This window comes from Pogona vitticeps, chromosome 3 (genome assembly GCF_051106095.1).
Source record: "Pogona vitticeps strain Pit_001003342236 chromosome 3, PviZW2.1, whole genome shotgun sequence".
In the NCBI taxonomy this organism is placed as follows: domain Eukaryota; kingdom Metazoa; phylum Chordata; class Lepidosauria; order Squamata; family Agamidae; genus Pogona; species Pogona vitticeps.
This window is the reverse complement of record NC_135785.1, coordinates 111169202-111189716: the sequence shown is the minus strand read 5'-3', so window position 1 is coordinate 111189716 and position 20515 is coordinate 111169202. Positions and strand designations below refer to the sequence as shown.

Genomic DNA, 20515 nt, shown 5'->3' with positions numbered 1-20515 from the left:
GAAGGTACCCTATGTATGCTCGAGTCCAGCCCCTGTCAAAGAAGCACTGCAGGGAATCGAACTCCCAGCCTCTGATACTTATAGCACTGAGCTATCCCACAATTCTATGCCAAGAGAACACAAGTAAAATGTTTTCAACATTTGACAGCCGATATATAAATGCATGGTGCCTTAACGTGGTCAAAGCATTTACATGCATTATCAGCTCAATATAATTACACATATGTCACAAACCTACACACACATACATATAGCTTGTATCCTAATTTCCTCTACAGGAATGCTCCTTGAACACCTCATCTTCCTCAAAAATCCTGCTAGGATCACTATGAGTTGGAAGCATATTTACAAAACATAGGAACAACAAAATACATGTTTGTTACATTCAGGTGTGACATTAAACAGACAATTGTCACTGCAGATGGTGGTTCCCTGTCCAATTATCCATCTTGTAATGCTTAGTGTAACTAGTGTTCTGGCATCATGGCATGGAAGGATACAGGCTGCACAGCTATTTTGGATATATATTGTGACATCTATATAAAATAATTTTAAAAACTTGTGAAGAGGGCCTGAAATATGTACCTATTGGAAGTTAACATAAATATATATGTATTAAATAACAAATATAGGTTTTTTTACGTTGTGCTTCAGACCGTTTTTTGCACTCTCCTCTTCGACCCTCATTAAGAGGTTCTTCAATTTCTCCTCCAGAGTTGTATCATCTGCATATCTCAGGTGGTTGATATTTTTTCTGGCAATCTTAATTCTGGTTTGGGATTCCTCCAGTCCAGCCTTTTGCATGATGTATTCTGCATAGAAATTAAATAAGCAGGGGGACAATATACAGCCTTGTCATACTCCTTTCCCAATTTTGAACCAATCAGTGTTTCCATATCCAGTTCTAACTGTTGCTTCCTGTCCCACATACAGGTTTCTCTGGAGATACTGTAGAGAAGGTGGCCAGGCACTCCCATTTCTTTAAGGACTTGACATAGTTTGCTGTGGTCCAAGCAGTCAAAGGGTTTTGCGTTGTCAATGAAGAAGTAGATGTTTTTCTGGAACTCTCTGGCTTTCTCCCTAATTCGGTGCATGTTAGCAATTTGCCTCTAGTTCCTCTGCCCTTTCGAAATCCAGCCTGTACTTCTGGGAGTTCTCGGTCCACATACTGCTGAATCATACCTTGTAGGATTTTGAGCATAACCTTGCTAGCATGTGAAATGAGTGCAATTGTACAGTAGTTGGAGCATTCTTTGGCACTGCCTTCTTTGGGATTGGGATGTAGACTGATCTTTTCCAATCCTCTGGCCACTGCTGAGTTTTCCAAACTAGCAGGCATATTGAATGTAGCACCTTAACAGCATCATCTTTCAAGATTTTAAATAGTTCAACTGGAATGCCATCACCTCCACTGGCCTTGTTGTTAGACAGGCTTTCTAAGGCCCACTTGACTTCCCTCTCCAGGATGTCTGGCTCAAGGTCAGCAACCACACTATCTGGTTTGTCCGGGACATCCAGATCTTTCTGGTATAATTCCTCTGTGTATTCTTGCCACCTCTTTTTGATGTCTTCTGCTTCTGTAAGGTCCCTACATTTTTGTCCTTTATCATGTTCATCTTTGCACAGAATGGTCTTTTAAGAGCTCAATTTTTTTTTTAATAGATCTCTGGTTTCCCCCCTTTCTATTATTTTCCATTATATCTTTACACTGTTCTTTTAAGAAGGCCCTCTTGTCTCTCCTTGCTGTTCTCTGGAAGTCTGCATTCAATTTTCTGTAACTTTCCCTATCTCCCTTGCATTTTGTTTCCCTTCTCTTCTCTGCTATTTGTAAGGCCTTGTTGGACAGCCACTTTGCTTTCTTGCATTTCCTTTTCTTTGGGATGGTTTTTGTTGAATTCGCCCATTCCTGTCCATTTTAGCTCACTGATGCCCAGGATGTCAATGTTTATTCTTGCCATCTCCTGCTTGACCACATCCAGCTTACCAAGGTTCATAGATCTTACATTCTAGGTTTCTATGCAGTATTTTTCTTTGCAGCATCGGACTTTCCTTTCACTTCCAGGCATGTCCGCAGCTGAGCGTCCTTTCGGCTTTGGCCCAACCACTTTCTTAGCTCTGGAGCTACTTGTACTTGTCCTCTACTCTTCCTCAGTAGCATGTTGGATGCCTTCTGACCTGAGGGCCTCATCTTCCAGCATCATATCTTTTAGCTTTTTGTTTCTGATCATTGGGTTTTCTTGGCAAAGATACTGGAGTGGCTTGCCAGTTCCTCCTCCAGGTGGATCATGTTTAGTCAGAACTCTCCACTATGACCTGTCCGCCTTGAGTGTCCCTGCACGGCATAGCCCATAGCTTCTCTGAATTACTCAAGCCCCTTCGCCACAATAAGGCAATAATCTGTGAAGGGGATTTGAGTTAAAACACCATGACACCCACCATCACCCCAGTGAGATTTCTTTCCTTCCTCCCCACATATATATTCTCCCACACTATTCTATCTCACATGTGCACACTCCCTCTCAGTTTCTATCACCTTGACAGAAGTGTCCAGCAAATATCTATAATCAGGTTCTGCTAAAAGCTTGCTTTCAGTTATCCCATCGGTACATGAGGAAACCAATTTTTGGTATATAACCAATCTAGTCATTTCAGTCAGGAAATCTATAATATTAGTTCAAAGTTGCATTCCCAGCTTTTGCTGTCTGAGAGTTCTTTCAGGACCAATGAACAGAAGGAATTTTAGAGACATCAATTTTGAGATGTAAGAACACCATTATCTATATTGGAAAATTAATAGTATCCATTCTAAACCAGTGGTATTTCTAGTGGTTACTGTTCCAAAGTTCTTTCAGGACAGACAAAAACAGAGAGAACTCTGAGGAAATCAGTGTTGACATGTAACACACCTAGTTAAGTAAGATGGGAAATTAGTAGTTTCTGCGCAAAATTTTATATTTCTTGCTCAAAGATCTTTCAGGACAAACAAATTCTAAAAAGTATGTATGGTGCAAGTGTGTTCCTAAACCAAGGAAGACTTAATGGAAACAAGGAAAGTATACCATAGCTTTTACTGTTTAGTGAGTGGTAGGTAAGTTAGGGAAATCACTAAAATGTGTTTTAGAAAAGAAAAGAAAAAACCAAAAGAAATGAAAACTGGCTTACAAAGCAAACAACAGGCTTTTCTTGTTCAGCATTTTGTTTCCCACAGTGCAAGCTAGAAATGTCTGGAAACTAAGGAGATTAGCTTATACTCTTTTATTTGCTCTATAGAGCTTGTTTTCAGAGGTATTGTCTCAAAATAATATGGAAGTCTTAATTCAGCTATCATGTCCACATCATTACTTTATTAGTAAATTTGTCCTCATCCAAGATGGATTTGATTTAAATCAAAATCTAAATAGTAATTTAAATCAAAGAGTTGGGGTTGTTGTTTTGACAATTAAAATTTTAAAAAATCATTTTTCATTTAAATTGTGATTTAAATCGATTTTTAAAAAATCATTTATTTTTATCCATCCTGCCTCTATGATTGCCTAATCCCCTCTACAAATAGCATTCCAGAATGTTATATGGGTAACAGCTGTTTTTAGGTTGATTGATTGTAATAGAATGTAAAGAAGATACCTCACTCCATAAGACGCACCTTTCCATAAGACACACCAATTTTTTAGGAAAAACAGGAAACAGGAAAATATAATCTGTTTTCTTCGCTCCATAAGACGCACAGACTTTCCATCCCCCTGTTTTGTGGGAAAAAAGTGCGTCTTATGGTGCGAAAAATACGGTAACTCATTTTCAGGTTACTCCTTTAGGATGAAGAATCACATTTAAAGGTCTCAGTCCTACATCCACTTAATTGGAAGTAAGATGCACTAAACCCATTAAAGCTTGCTTCTCAGTGAACAGTGTTGTTGTTTAGTTGTTAAGTCCTGTCCGACTCTTTGTGACCCCAGGGCATGCCAGGCCCTCCTGTCTTCCACTGCCTCCCAGAATTGGATCAAATTCATGTTGGTAGTTTTGATGATACTGTCCATCCATCTCGTCCTCTGTAGTCCCCTTCTCCTCTTGCCTTCACTTTCCTGACATCAGGGTCTTTTCCAGGGAGTCTTCTCTTCTCATGAGATGACCAAAGTATTGGTGCCTCAGCTTCAGGATCTGTCCTTCCAGTGAGCACTCAAGGTTGATTTCCTGCAAAATGGATAGGTTTGTTCTCCTTCCACTCCAGGGGACTCTCAAGAATCTCCTCCAGCACCACAATTCAAAAGCATCAATTCTTCGGCAGTCAGCCATCTTTATGGTCCAGCTCTCACTTCCATACATCACTACTAGAAAAACCATAGCTTTGTCTCTGCTTTTTAAGATGCGGTCTAGGTTTGTCATCGCTTTCCTCCCAAGAAGCAGGCGTCTTTTAATTTCGTGGCTGCTGTCACCATCTGTGGTTATCATGGAGCCCAAGAAAGTAAAATCTGTCACTACCTCCATATCTTCCCCTTCTATTTGCCAGGAGGTGATGGGACTAGTGGCCATGATCTTAGTTTTTTTGATGTTGAGCTTCAGACCATTTTTTCTGCTCTCCTCTTTCACTTTCACCCTCACTAGGAGGTTCTTTAATTCCTCTTCACTTTCTGCCATCAGAGTGGTATCATCTGCATATCGGAGGTTGTTGATATTTCTTCCGGCAGTCTTAATTCCAGCTTGCGTTTCCTCCAGTCCGGCCTTTCACATGATGTATTCTGCATCTAAGTTAAATAAGCAGGGAGAAAATATACAGCCTTGTCGTACTCCTTTCCCAATTTTGAACCAATTAGTTGTTCCATATCCAGTTCCATATCCAGTTCTAACTGTTGTTTCCTGTCCCAGATAAAGATTTCTCAGGAGACAGATAAGGTCATCGGGCACTCCCATTTACTTAAGAACTTGCCATAGTTTGCTGTTGTCCACACAGTCAAAGGCTTTTGCATAGTCAATGAAGCAAAAGTAGATGTTTTTCTGGAATTCTCTAGCTTTTTCCATAATCCAGTGCATGTTGGCAATTTGGTCTCTAGTTCCTCTGCCCCTTCAAAATCCAGCTTGTACTTCTGGGAGTTATTGGTGAACACACAGTAGTAGTTGTAGTTCAGTCGTTTAGTCGTGTCCGACTCTTCGTGATCCCATGGACCAGAGCACGCCAGGCCCTCCTATCTTCCACCGCCTCCCGGAGTTGTGTCAAATTCATGTTGGTTGCTTCGATGACACTGTCCAACCATCTCATCCTCGGCCGTTCCCTTCTCCTCTTGCCTTCACACCTTCCCAACATCAAAGTCTTTTCCAAGGAGTCTTCTCTTCTCATGAGATGGCCAAAGTACTGGAGCCTCAGCTTCAGGATCTGTCCTTCCAATGAGCACTCGGGGTTGATTTCCTTTAGAATTGATAGGTTTGTTCTCTTTGCAGTCCAGGGAACTCTCAAGAGTCTCCTCCAGCACCACAATTCAAAGGCATCAATTCTTCGACGGTCAGCTTTCTTTATGGTCCAGCTCTCACTTCCATACAACACTACAGGAAAAACCATTTGTTTGTTTGTTCAGTCATTTAGTCATGTCCGACTCTTCGTGACCCCATGGACCAGAGCACGCCAGGCCCTCCTATCTTCCACCGCCTCCCGGAGTTGTGTCAAATTCATGTTGGTTGCTTCGATGACACTGTCCAACCATCTCATCCTCGGCCGTTCCCTTCTCCTCTTGCCTTCACACCTTCCCAACATCAAAGTCTTTTCCAAGGAGTCTTCTCTTCTCATGAGATGGCCAAAGTACTGGAGCCTCAGCTTCAGGATCTGTCCTTCCAATGAGCACTCGGGGTTGATTTCCTTTAGAATTGATAGGTTTGTTCTCTTTGCAGTCCAGGGAACTCTCAAGAGTCTCCTCCAGCACCACAATTCAAAGGCATCAATTCTTCGACGGTCAGCTTTCTTTATGGTCCAGCTCTCACTTCCATACAACACTACAGGAAAAACCATTTGTTTGTTTGTTCAGTCATTTAGTCATGTCCGACTCTTCGTGACCCCATGGACCAGAGCACGCCAGGCCCTCCTATCTTCCACCGCCTCCCGGAGTTGTGTCAAATTCATGTTGGTTGCTTCGATGACACTGTCCAACCATCTCATCCTCGGTCGTCCCCTTCTCCTGTTGCCTTCACGCTTTCCCACAGGAAAAACCATAGCTTTGACTATTCGGACTTTTGTTGGCAAGGTGATGCCTCTGCTTTTTAAAATGCTGTCAAGGTTTGTCATTGCTTTCCTCCCAAGAAGCAGGCGTCTTTTAATTTCGGGGCTGCTGTCTCCATCTGCAGTGATCATGTAGCCCAAGAAAGTAAAATCTGTCACTGCCTCCAAATCTTCCCCTTCTATTTCCCAGGAGGTGATGGGACCAGTGGCCATGATCTTAGTTTTTTTGATGTTGAGTTTCAGACCGTTTTTTGCACTCTCGTCTTTCACCCGAGTGAATCTGGTTGAATTCAGAGTCAGGCTTTAAATGTGTGTATTTTCCCTTTTTCACATATCTTAGAATCATCTGAGTAAATCAAGCACATTATGCACCTATTAGCTCTTATGGTGTTGATGATCTGCTCTAATAGCAAAAACAATGCAATGTCTGGGGGCATCTTAAAGACTAAGAGTATTTATTTGGCATAAGCTTTTGTGAGCTGCAGCTAATTTATTTCAAATGAAAGTTCAGATGTGCTGTAAAACTATGTTCTAATTCTGCTGCAATAGTTATCACACCTTGCAACCTCTTTAATTGCAGTGGTTCTAGCCACCAGAATTGTGTAACTTGTAGTTTGGTGAGGTACTTAGTCTCCTATGATACAGTGCTACAAGGTATTGTTTCCTTGAACGACATGAAGGTATTCTAAGTGTCTCAACAAACTACACATCACATGGATTCTATAGTATCAAACTGCTGCAACTGTGAAGGTAGATACCCTATGACATTGTGACTCCATTTTGCAAGGTAAACAGGTTTCACCAGTTCCCACTGTTGACCAAAACTGAATGGTAGGAAAAGGCTGAATCCCTGCTAATGCTCCTCAGAGACCAGATTCAGGATGAGGATAAGCTTGAGGCTTCTTGAAGCCAAGGCAGAATTCCCCCTCTGTAACAGACACAGCCATTCAGCTTATGTTGTAATGTTACGTGTGCATGTCCTTCTCACTACAGTTATCGGAAAGAATCATATTACTTGTTATGTACACTGTTTTAAGTATAATAGCATAAAACACTATGGTGAGTTACTGCTAGTTAAGGAGTTGCTGTTTGTATTCCTTGTTGTGTGCCAAGTCACATTACTGGCCTGTGACAAGGAGTGAAAGTGGAGATTCTTGAACTAGCAGCAGTTTGTCAGGATGATTTATGCCATTGTACACATACAACTGTACATCAGCAAAAAGATTCTAGCCGTCACATTTTGCTGTAGTCAAACAGAGAGGTGTTGAGACAGAGCTGTCATTTTTGTGGTACCTTCAAAGATATGCATCGATATACATCATGTATACCTCTGTTTTCAGTTCCTCAATTTTAAAAGTTAAATAATAGAGAAAACATTTATATGTTACTTCTGTATTGATCATTACCCTCTAGAGAAACTCTATGCCACATGTTCAAAAGGAGAACATTTTGTTGTTTTCTAATCTAACTCATTCTAGCTCATAAAAGCTTATACATTTTACACATTAATGGTAACAATGACTATAATTGTTTCAAAAGAAACAACAGATACAGTAATAGGTCTTGTATAAGGTCTAACTACTTACAGTTAATCTCTTTCCCTAATTGGGGTATAAATATATTACATTATGGATATAACGTAATGAACAGTACGATATTCTATTTTCCTATTTAACTGTTACTAAAAGTAATTAAAAGTTGCAATAGATTTTAGTTACAGGTACTGTAGTTTACTCAATGGTAGATAAGGATTGTCAGATAGTAGTTCAGTCAGTGCCTTTTACTGTTCTTCATTCTGCTGAATGAAAAATATTAAAAAACTAAAGTAACTGAAAATATTCCTCACTTTTAAGAAATGGAAAATAAAGAAAAATGTGCTATGATAACTAAGTACTTTGGGGGCTTGAAAGTGTAATGTATTATTTTAAAAGTAACTTTCTACATTTATTATTTTTCCCCTATCAGCAGCATTTGGTTAAAAACAAAGATAAGATTCTTGGCCAGAATCTTATTGTATTATAAAAATAACTCTTCAATTAGCAGCAGTTTGCTAATAATATCACTGCTGTTGTGCAGCCTAGCTAGCTGTACAACAAGATATTGTCTCTTGTGTGTTTGCAATGCTGAACAGGAAGCATCCAGCTAAGGAGTAAACTACACATAACTTTCAGTTTGTAATGTACAGCTCTCTCTTGCTCTCTTTTCTTTTCCAGGGTAATTTGGGAAGAGCTTAACGAGGGCTTAAAGATTCATTGGAGTCAATGGAAAAGTTGCTTCATGATGATGGTGATGTATGGGCTGAATTTTTATATACTATTTAGATATTTGTTTGCTTATTTAAAATATTTTAACTAATCTTTCTCCTGAAAAAGAAACCAATGTGTATTTCATCATTAAAAGACAAAAAGCTAAAAACAGTGGTGGACAACTGCTGAAATTCCCTCCATCCCCACAAATCCTGATACAGTTTTGGGGTATGTGCACTTGCTCTGCAACAAGAAGCTGTTGAGAAATGAAACTGCATTCTATGTAGCTTGCGAATTTACCTTGAGTGAACTTACTCAACTTTGTGATCGTGCTGTGGTACGTATATGTGGTATTGGAGCATCTTGATATGAAGCATGCACTACTTTTCATCTTCGTTATAAATTTCCCAGTGTTTAGGGAAAAGGTAAAGCTAAAGTGGTGAGCTTGCATATTTATTAATTTATTTTAAATTTAATACAGTGATTGGGTACTGTAAAGTTTGGGCACAGTCTTTTTTTTTTTTGTTAATCAAGAAAAGGACTGATCTTTTAAAAAGTTTTTAACTGAAAAAGTACCTTTGTATCCCTTAGTGCCCCCAGCTTAAAAAAAAAACCCACAATTATTTGGGGTGGGTGAAATAGGGTCATGGTGGTGGGGGCCCTGGAAACATGATAAAATTCATCCCACCCTATTAGAAAACATGGGGAGTTTTTTGAACAATTGCAAAACTTTTTTCTGAAAATGGTTTGGTTATGTGGGGTAGAGGAACCAGAGGCTGGTGCAGAAATAGGTCTGAATGCAACCTATAGGCTGCATGCTGTCTGTCCCTACACTAGTTCTAACTAAATTGGCTGAAATTTAGTAGTAAGGAGCAATTAGATCAGTCTTTTTGAATCAGTGGGGAATTGGTTAGTCAACACTTCAAGTTCCACTAGACAAAATCCTGTTCACACTAGTGTAAGCTAAAGTTGTGCCAGCATAAATGTGCTAGGCATTAAGCCTGGCAACAAGGAATTGTATGACTTAATGGTACAATCAGTTGCACATCCCTGGTGTGACCAGTTGCACAATGCTCTGGTGGAAGGGCTTTATTGCTAGCATTTCTGCTTTGGGGCTATCATAACTATTATGAGTGCAGTGTTCAGTTACATGGACACTGTTGCACAATAGAATTTTGATTCCATGGGCCTACTTTACTTGCAAATTACTACTGGATTTACTTGCAACTTATTACTGGATTTCAGCCACTAAACATATATATGATTTATTGTAGATCTGCTGAATTAGTAGACAGTTAAGCTATGAATTTTTGCATACGTTTGACTTCTGGGCTATGATCCATAGCCCTTACCTGTTAAAAATAAAAACTGGAGGATTGCAGATGAACCACACCTGTCTGGGAAAGGGAGGGAAGATGTCAAAGCTGAGGTGGAGGTCTGAAAATGCTTTGGAAGGACACAGCTGCTTTGTTCCCCATTCAGCAACAGATTTAGCAGATGTGGGAAGGAGTCTTTGGTTTGCTTACTCAGGAGACTGCCTTTCACAGGAACAACATCTCTGGATGCTAGGCTCAGCTGGTAACAAAGGAATCTAGATGGCAGAAGTGGTAACTCAAATGTACCAGTGTGCCTGTGGGAAATGTGTGGGAGGAATTCGAGCAGATCCCGTCCAGTATTCATCAAAGCCATCTCAGAGCCCCAGGCCTGGAAAGCCTTGGCACAGAACTAGATATATCAACATGTGGAAGTACATACCTGACCACTGGATTACTTCCCCATCCTGCAAAGGATATCTGAATTACTTTTTCTGCCACATATTACCCAACCGCATCCTGTTCCACTTGCATGACCTGACAGATTGGCTGAAGTAGGACTGGAAGCAGGTTCCTTATAAAAGTTGTTCTTGTGGAAAAATAAATTTTGGGGTAGGGGAATGAAGATGTTTCATGGTTGCAGTCTTTAAATACAGATGGATAACTGGATAAATGATGCCATAATTGGATCATATGTGCATATCTACCAAACACGCAACTCTCTTCCCTCTTCACCTCTTGCTGTTTCATAGCCTTAGGTTCACTTAGACAGCAGCCAGATCATTAATTGCCGCTGCTACCAAAAATGCTGCCAAAAGCTATTTCTCTATGATGAGTCTGCTATCCTTTCACTGCAACACCAAGAATGTAGTTACATAAGCAACCGGCAGCTTCTCCTGGTCGTCTGCTCTTTGTGCTGTGCAAAGCCCCATTAAGAAATGCTTGCAAGTCTGAAAGAAACTCTTGGGGCTAAAATTCACTGTTGTCGCATTCAGAGTATACACACTGGTATGAGTGGAGCTGATACTACTTTTAACTGACCCCTCCCCACTTAATTTCAATGGCCTAAATCCAAACGTTAATCTAAGCTGATATATAGTTGAATCAATTGCTGAATGGTAAAATCTACATGTATGTTAAGTCACACTGATTCAATGGGTCTACCCTAGTTGGGTCTAGCAATTGAATATACCATAACTCTTAGCGTGTCTGAAAACATGGCACATATTTCTTAGTTTGAGAATCTTCAACATCCATTTCTTTTTTAGCTTTCAGATATACTTTGGAGGCAATTAAATAAAGAATATATAATCTGTGGAGCACTTTCAGGGTTCATATATTTCATTGTTATTATTGTTATTATTATCACAACACAAGCACCATGTATGTTTGGTCACTGTTAATATTTCCACAGTGCAAATGGTTTGCTGAGGCACAGAATACAGCAGCTTGCTTAGAATCACGGGGAGAGTTTATGCCTGGAAAATCTGAACTAGCCTCCAGTTGAGAATCAAAACTTAACCTTTAACCATGCACTGGGAATCTTGCCCTTTTTGCCGTTTGTAAACAACTGCTGAGGTGAGGCTGTACATTAAGAGTGTACTATTCAAACTATTCAAACTGCTAAGTATGGATTAGGTAATTGTTGAGTCTACTGGAATCAACACTTCTTTGGACTCCCAATGGGAGCAGATAAACACCTTTTAAAGAGCAGATTCTCTTTGTCTCAACCTTCTAATTTTATCTTAAATATTTATATAGAATAAACTGCAGGTGCAAAGTAGGCTGGCAGTTATTCCAAGTTAAGTACTTTCAAGCATGTGATGCCACTGCTGCTTCTATTTTTGCTTATGCTGCTGCTTTTGCCCCCTTTCTTGTCTTGAATCAATTCCATGGAACATGGCAGTTTCTGTTGCTATTAGGTCAACAAAGGAGAATAGATGTGAGAATGGAAGAGTTCAAAACCTTAGGCTTTGCATATTGCATATTCTCAATATTTGCATATTGAGAGCCAGAGTGGTGTAGCAATTAGGGTGCTGGACTGGGATTTTGGGTGATGGTAGTTCCCGTTAAGCCATGCCACTCACTGGGTGACCTTGGGCCAGTCATAGTCTCCCAGAATAGTTTGCCACACAGAATTTCAGTAAAGGCACTATGGGGAGGGGAAAAAAAATCACATATACCCCCTTGAGCTCATTAGAAGAAAGGTGGGAAAGAAATGTAATAAATACGTAAGTAATACAGTCGTGGGACTCTCAGCTGGGTAGCTCAGTGAGCTGTGGATCTGGCTACAGAGCCAGAGATTGGGAGTTCAGTGCCCCACTGTGCCTCCCAGAAGAGCCAGCCTGTGTGGCCTTGAGCCAGCTGCACAGTCCCAGGACATCCCCCAGAAGAAGGGAGGAGTAAACCACTTCTTAATATTCTCTACCTGGAAAGCCCTGGAAAGAGTTGCTGTAAGTCAGAATTGACTTAAAGACACACAATTATTATTCATTGTGGGACTCTCCTCTGTCCACCTCTCCTGTCCCCATAGTTGTTTATCCTTTCAGTCTTCCTTATGTTAAAGATATGAATAAGAAAGAAGGGACCTACTTTTCAGATGTAGTTTGATGAGCAAAGAATGACACCCTTGAAAACTCTTAACTGGTCCTATTTTTCAGGGCAGCTTATCTGATGACAATAAGATGGGTGGTAAGGATTTCTCTTGGTGGGAGGTGGGGAGACTGCCTTATGGTATGGCATAGTCCGTGCTTACAACATCATGATGTTGTATCTGGTGGTTGTGTACATTAAAATAATAAATAGATTTAGATTTAAAGGAGTTGACAAGCCCTTTGTGGACACACATAATCTAGTCATGGCTTTGGGGAGGAGGGGCTGGGAAGCCCCACTGCTTGGGCAGCAGTCACCTTCACCTCTCTCGATCAGTTCCTGCAGTGTAAGAACGGGTGATTCTTGTGCTGGAGGCAACATCATTTGGCCATAAGTTCCTTAAGGCCGGAAATGTTGTCTTTGTTGCTTATGGAGCTGTGAAAATCCATTGTCGCAGCTTCGCTTTTATCTGGGCAGGATAAAAATGTAAATAAATAGAAACAGAAAAATGAACACATATTCTATATGTTCAAGAAAACTGATAGGTCAGTAAATCAGAGGGGAGACTAGGTGTAGCTGTCTACATTTCTCTTCCAGAAAAGTAATAGCAAGCTCGTGTTGTTTGATATGATACTTACACAGTATTTATTTAAATCTAGAAATAATTCAAATGTTCATATACAGCATCACAGGGAGCTTTGGAAGGCCATACGTGCAATGCCCATTAATCAGTATATTAATTCAAAGGAAAGATCAGTCTTTAAAAGTCATGTTAATGTATTCAGAATTATCCAGAAGAAGTGCCTACCATCTAAGTAATTGCAGTTTATTGGCAAGGAATACCTCTTAAAGCTATTTTTAAAGAAATCCATTTGCATTTATTTCTTCTTCACATCTTTACTGTGCCCTGTCTCTAGGGCCCGGAGTAAGTTATAACATGTTGAAAACTTAATTGTATACAGCAAACATAACATGCAAGACTTATAAAGTCCAAGCAAACAACCCTCAACATCAGCTAAACTGTATGGGTAGACAGACCTTTTACTGTCCCAATATACCGATGTGGGCTGGCAGCAAATGTCACAGCTGCCCTAACAAGTATTTTTTTTAATTGGTTCCACTCCAAACACAGCTATCCACAGGGCCCTCTCTGATCCATGCTCTGCTTCAGATGTTCAGGCCGTGAGTGATAATACAACATATTCCTCTATCTTATCTGGGCTGCCTTGTCTGTCCACCATAAACAACATAGATGAGGAAGATGTAGCATGATAAGCAGATCTCCTCCTATCTTGTCGCAAATCATGTGCACTTGTATCTCCAGCACAGTAGGTCGTTTCCAGCCAGCAGACACTTCAGTCAGAAGTCATAACTGTGATGGCAATCAAATTCCAGCTCACAGTACATGGAGTTTTTTTCCTACCCTCTAGTGGTGAAGGTGCCCTGAAGGGGAAGGGTTCAGCATGAACCTGCATGGCTGAATTAAAGTCAGCCAGTGGTGCAATATGGTTGATGTAGCTTCGCTCTAGGGTTGTGTTGTCTCTGCTAGTGACAGCCACTGTGAAGCCAGAGGGAGGAGAAGTACTTTGTGAAGAGTAAGAACAGAGAATGGGAGTCACTAAATATAACACAGGGAACTGTTGGGTATGGGGTGGGAAAACAAAGATTTAGATAGAAATATTGCACAAATAGATTATACAAGCAGAGTGGACTATAGGAGGCAAGACCAGAAAAAGTGTGTCAGGAATGAAAAAGTTGCAGAGGACACAGAGGACACAGAAACACTGGAGCCAGATAATTATCCCACTAGCCCTAGGTTTCAGGCAGGATTCTTTCCTAGCTCTTCATCATCATCCCTCATACTTCTTTGTGTCTCCCCCATGTATAGGCTTGATTCTAATTAGCTCCTGAAGTCAGAGGTGCTTGGGTTATGGTGGGGCTGGTAGTCAGAAGGCTTATGCTTTGGTGCACCAAGAACATTAATTCATTCAAAATGAAAGAACATTGCAACCATAGGTTTCACCAAAGCCCAGAACTCATTTGTTTCAAGCCTAACCAAACAATAGGTTTCAAATACAGTAGCTTTGTTTTTAAGTCTTGCAGCATCCATAAAAAGAAATTGCTGAATAGCTCAGTGGTTTAGGTGAAGCCATAGGAGTTGAATTGCACCACAGTGCCTCCTTCACAGGGGCTTGACTTGATGATCCGTAGGGTCCCTTTCAGCCCTGCAGTTCTAAGGTGAAGCCGGCAAGGTTGCTTTGCTACATTAAAGAGTCAGCATTGGCAGGCAATTGGTGTTCCATAAGAAGAAAAAATTGTAGGTACTAACTGGACCTCTAATGAAAGATTCTGTCAGGGCTTTGGCCTTCAACAAATAACATCTCAATTAGCCAAAAATCTATGCTTTTCTTTCTTTCTTTCTTTCTTTCTTTCTTTCTTTCTTTCTTTCTTTCTTTCTTTCTTTCTTTCTTTCTTTCTTTCTTTCCTTTCTCTCTCTCTCTCTCTCTCTTTCTTTCTTTCTTTCTGGTTTGCTTTAAGTAATTTACTTTTGAGACTACAGAAAACATAGTTTGTGTATTTCGAAGCTTCATTTTATGCCATAATTTCCATATGCTGCCTCAGGAGGCAGATTTCCACTACAAACAATTCTTCCGTGCAAGAAGGCTTTTCGAAGGCTGCATCTGGTCCCTGGTGCATGAGCACTGTGCATTTGCTCTAGGCTGGACCTGTCATAACTTCTGTTCCCCACTTTCCTATCCTTTTTTTTTTTAAGTAAGTGAAGGCACAAGGTTATTTTGAAATCTTTTAATCCCTAAACCAGGTGGTCACTTCCAAATCATTACAGAGAGGGATGTCAGATAAAGGTGCATTTTCAAGCAAGGTATTTTGTTTTCTAAAAGTAATAATTCCCACTCACTCAGAATCATTAGAAGTTAGAAGTCCTCATCTTTAGAAATAACCATGTGCCATCAAGTCAATTCTGACTTCTGGCACACCTTTTCAGGTTTTTGCAGGTAGAGAATACTCAAGAAGTGGTTTCCCATTCCCTTTTTCTGGAGGTGTCCTGAGAATGCGGGCAGCGTGTCCAAGGACATACAGGATGGTTCTACTTGCAGAAGGTACAGTGAAGAATCATAGCTGTCTCCATAGCCAGAGACCTAAACCGCTGAGTTACGCGGCCAGAAATCTTTAGAAACAGAGACCATTATCTGCTTTATGTGGGAGGTGGTCATTCTGTGTGGGTGGTACTTCACACAGGGCCTGAATGGGAGAATTGGTGATTGGTTTACATATTACATGAGCACATTGTATGGTCCCTTCACAGTTGAGTGTGACCATTCTCTATTGAAAAGCATTGTGCAAAGTCAAGTGTTGGCCTGGGGTGTTGGACTTCTGGTTTAGCCGAACAGGCACGTCATTGCTTGCTGCCACCTATATGGATGGTAAATATGAAGATCAGCCCCAGATGATCCAGTAGCAATTTATCCTTTGTCCAAGAGTTCAGAAAGCCTTGAAATAAAACCCCTCCATTTCATGGATAGGGGACAGCTTTGCTGTTGGGCAGGTAGGGGTGTGAAGGTATTTTGTAAAACCACAAGGGATGACATGCATGTTGGACACAATATGTGCATGAAGACCCTAAGGAAACAGACAGTATTGGCTGTTTAATGACACAAATTGCTAATGAGGCAAATTGTAGCATAAGAGATGCAGGCTTGGTGTGCTGAATTGATTTCCCATTATGTTTGTCCATTAGAGAAGCCACAGATAGAAGTGGCAGTCTCATGCGGCCCCAGTGTAATGAAGCAATGTAATGCAGGATCAGTTGTAGATCTGCTCTGGGTAAAGCACTCTAATGGTGACATCGTGCTTTCAACAACCATGAGCTACAGGATGTATCTCTGCCTACTTACTTATTTAATTTTCATACCACCCATCTGAGGCCACTCTGGGCAGCTTATCTCTTGAATATTTCCTAGAAAACAAGGAGTAAATACACTCAAATATGCAGCGTGTCAGAAACCTCATTCTGTTTGGACTCCGTAATGTAAAAGCATCTGCTAGGAACAGTGGAGGGCTCATTAAGCTTTTGGAGGATCACAAAGATAATAATGTATGAAAAGGTACTTGAAGACATATTCAACATGCAGAACTTTCTTAAGTGATATTAGTACTGTATTGCACTACATGATTTGACCTAATCCCAAAATCATGTAAGGGGATTACTGTTATTGGCCTGCCAGTAATGTGTTTAGGTCTTTTAAAAATAGGTTTAAGTGGCATTTTTAGATTAGCTTAGTTCACTGTAATGCCAGAGTCATTACTAGCTGTGACAGGGGAGGTATAGCTAGGCTTGCAGGCGAGCCACGTGAGGTAGAAAGGGATGAGCCCACCACCACTTTATGCTTCTCTGAGCTTAGATTGTGGGGTGCCCTGGCAGCTTATCACACCATCAGAAACCGATACTGGTTAATGACAAATATTTAATGGAGAACTTCAGACAATAAGGCTGATCTGTGTAGGTTACTGATATCTGCCTGGAAAAGGCCATGGCTCGTCCTGTGGCACAGCTAGCTAACAATTTACTCAAGACATAACTCATATGGTGTTCTATAGGACTTATTCCCCTGTGTGGTTGGGAATCATAGTCTAGGCTGCCGATGTTTCCAAGATATATGGGAAATAAAGGGAGACCAGTCATCTTTCAAAAAGAAATTGGAGTCCTTTCAGTTATTAAAACAAGGATGAAGAGGTATCTTTCTAGATAAGCAACAGAGTTGCGTGGACATACTGCTTATGCATTCTTCTTGGATTGCAAGTGGAAATATATTATTTTTGCTTTTAATGGATATATCCTATGGCTTCAGGTCATCAAAAGTATTTGTGAATTAAACTGTACCTGTGACTCAACAAATATATATGAACAGAAATTATCTTCTACTTTTATGGCACACCATGAAGGAAGATGCATTCAGGTATTGGAATTCAATGTGCAATGCAATGCAACAGAATGACCCACTTTCCACTGCTTTTTCCTTAGTAAGTGCCAAATACACATACATGTTTAAAATAGCTATGTTTTATTAAGGACATTTACAGCAGTTTTATGCAGATTTCAACTAACAAAACAACCAAACATGCATCTGGGAAAAATGTTTATTTATTCATGTATCTTTATTCACATCCAGTATATAAAAAAGAGTTTCCCATGCAACACAAAGCTTTCCTTAAATGTTGGGGGAGAGGGGAATATGCATACTCTTGCTTCCTGATTCAGATACTGCCTCATTCCCTGGGATATGACAGAATGAACCAATGAATTAGCAGCTCAAGAATAAAATTACTTAAACTCCCAGGCTGGAAACACAAACTATAGCAAACACATGGTCTGTTGCCAGGTGTAGATTAGCCTGCTAATAAATTTAAAAAGTAATTCCATTTTCCCAAAACATACATGCTTGCTCCTAACACTGATGGTACCCAAAAGATTTGTGTACCCACTGCCCTCATTCTGACCATTCCCACAAGCTTAAGTGGGACCAAAATCCAGCCAATCCAGGACCAAAACGGATGTTGCCTTACAATCTTGCCCTTAGGTCACTTCAATTTGGGGGTTTGCCATTAGCTCACGATTAACATGCACTGTACTGCACTTATTAAACTGCAGAGGTATTTCATGCCTGAATTGCTTGGTGAATTTCTTTTTAAAAATAATTAAAATTACCATTACATATGATTCTCCAGTATTACAAAATCTTCACTGCAATGAATACCAACCCTTGTGTTTTAAAATGCTACTTAAGTCCTCCTTGAAATTTACTACCCAAAAGAGATAACAGGGACTTCCATTTCTCAATCTGTCTCTTTTTAATGATGAACCTGTGTTGAACTGAGTTTTACAATATCATCCACCCTTAGGTTGTCATATTTGTCGAAAGTTAACTGGCAAAAGCAAAGATACACTTAATGCAAAAAAGGAAATGTATTACAAAAAAAAACAACAACTGAAGTCCCCCTCCCTTTTATCCAAAATTGATAAAATTGGAAAGTACATTGGATGCTTTGACAGATGTTTGCTACAGCTGTTAGAAGCAAAATGTTCCTATTGCCATAGTTTGAGCTTCCAATGTAAATCCAAATAAACATTAAGCACATTCCCTTTCAGAGAGATCTGGGTTCCTGCAATCTGTTATGGCTCTCCAAAGTAGAAGGGAAAATTCTTTTTTTCAAAACCAAACATCATCAGCTCTGCGGATTAAAACAAGAGAAGATAAGCACCAGCATCAGTGGTGGATCAGTTGAGCACGTCATGACCTCTCATGTACCCAGCTTCCTAACCATGTTTAGAGAGACACAGATATGCTCTCATTTAGAGTACACCATCTGCTTGTAATTCAGTGCTGTCCAGATGCTATGTAGTAAGGGGAATATGGAAATCTGGATTATCAAAAATTAAGGGTCTTCTTGGGGGACTTGCTTCCTTATCAGCTTTATGCAGCAGCTTGAAAAGTCCGGTTCCAATGTTCATTGGAATACCCATAATGATGCACTCAGAAACACCTAGAGATGATTAAGAAAGAAAAATATTTTCTTTAAATATGCCCTTGTACATCATCATGCTAAACATACAGAGTCTTGGCTGATTAAGAGATGATTTAACAGTAGTATTATACTGCAATTTCAGAGACCAGATTAAAGTAATTGTCACCTGCACACCAAATTCACAATAAAAAATTATGCAGAAATGATGTATTTCCTACAGTGAATTCCTATGTTCTGTATCTTCTGGAGGACAGAGTTAATGGAGAGAGTTCAAGCAAATCAATCAAGACGAGGAGCTAGCCTACATTCCCTAGATTGGACTGAAAAAGTTCAATAATGCCTTAACCAGAGAACAACTACTCTAAGTCCCTTAGGGAGTAGCTTTCATTGAGGCTGAACTTGGTGGCACTGTTATCTCTGAAATATAAACTGGTAGAAAAAAACTGTATGAGGAAAACCATTCTTGGCTGGCTGTGGTGGATTCCATTTCCTTCTCAAATAGCTACCCCTCGCATGGGAGTCTAAGCAAATAGAAACCTCAGATTTATCTTGGGGGAAGCTTTGGAGAGTATGGCCTTTGCTACTTAAGGCGCTTTTTGTCCTTCCTGTGATCTTGCAAAGATCTGGTGCCAGAGGTTGTGGGTCCTTTATTGTCTCCCCCTCCCCTGAATCCAAGTTGTGAACTAACAATCAAAGGGATGGGAAATCTGAGGACAAAGCAGCAGAAGACGAGCTAGAGGAAGAAGACCGGAAACCTTTGCACTTCTTCATAAGACAGAACCTCTGTACTCTCTCCTGCAGGCAAGGGAAAGGTAGTGTGGTTTGGTCTGATAAGGAAGGGACTTGCTTAGTAAAGCTGGGATGGCACAGCTTCCTGACCGCATTATGTGCACCACAGATAAATGGCAGTGTGGTCTGGTTAGAGTGGTACAGCTCTCTTGTCATTCCTACCAACTGTTCACTGAACTGGCAGTTGGGGAAGAGGGAACGTTTCCTGTCAAAGAAAAATAGATGCCTCTCCCTATGAAAAACAGGTCCTGTCCACACATGAACCATGTTGGGATGTGGGTTTCACCAGGGATGGTGGCAGAGAAGGCCAAACAAACAAACAAACAAACAAAAAACAAAAAATGAAAAGCAAAGAAGCATTTCTGAAGGAGAAAGGAAGGGAAACGTTTGGGCTAGGAAGCGTGGCTCAAAACTTGTTAAGTTTCACCAAGCAGGTTAGATCTAGCCCTGGAAGGAATCAAGACAACTGGATCTTTCCCATCAGCTAGAGGCAAAGGTGAATCCACAGGGGATGGAGCGCCCCTCCCTCCTTGCTTGATAACAGAGTTCTTTGTGGCTCCATCACCATTCTAGAACACAACCAGAACACAACAGGATAGGGATAAAACTCCTATCACACCTGACCACAAGCTACTCTGGTTAGGCTAACAGGAGTCCTAACTGATGGGAGCTGAAGTGAAACACATTTGGGGATCACAATGATTCAGTAAAATCCAGTCAAGGAAATGATCTCAATGTGCTATCCAAATTGCAAATGTTAGTGTGCTCTAATACATGGAGCTGCCTTACAGTGAGACAGACCTCACTCAGGTCTGTTTGGCTCTGTTGTGTCT

At 40.5% G+C, this 20515-nt stretch overlaps 1 protein-coding gene across 4 annotated transcripts in view; it reads right to left on the bottom strand.

Annotated features, from left to right (window-relative positions):
• Positions 1-17410: 17410 nt before the first annotated feature.
• The window catches only part of POLR3A (RNA polymerase III subunit A), a 61208-nt gene continuing 58103 nt past the window's right edge, over positions 17411-20515 (bottom strand). For all 4 annotated transcript variants that reach the window (XM_072995028.2, XM_020809459.3, XM_072995029.2 and 1 more), the window contains one exon: positions 17411-18911. In XM_072995028.2, coding sequence (XP_072851129.2) covers positions 18763-18911 — 149 coding nt within the window. In that variant the 3' untranslated portion in view covers positions 17411-18762. The remainder of the gene's footprint in view (positions 18912-20515) is intronic.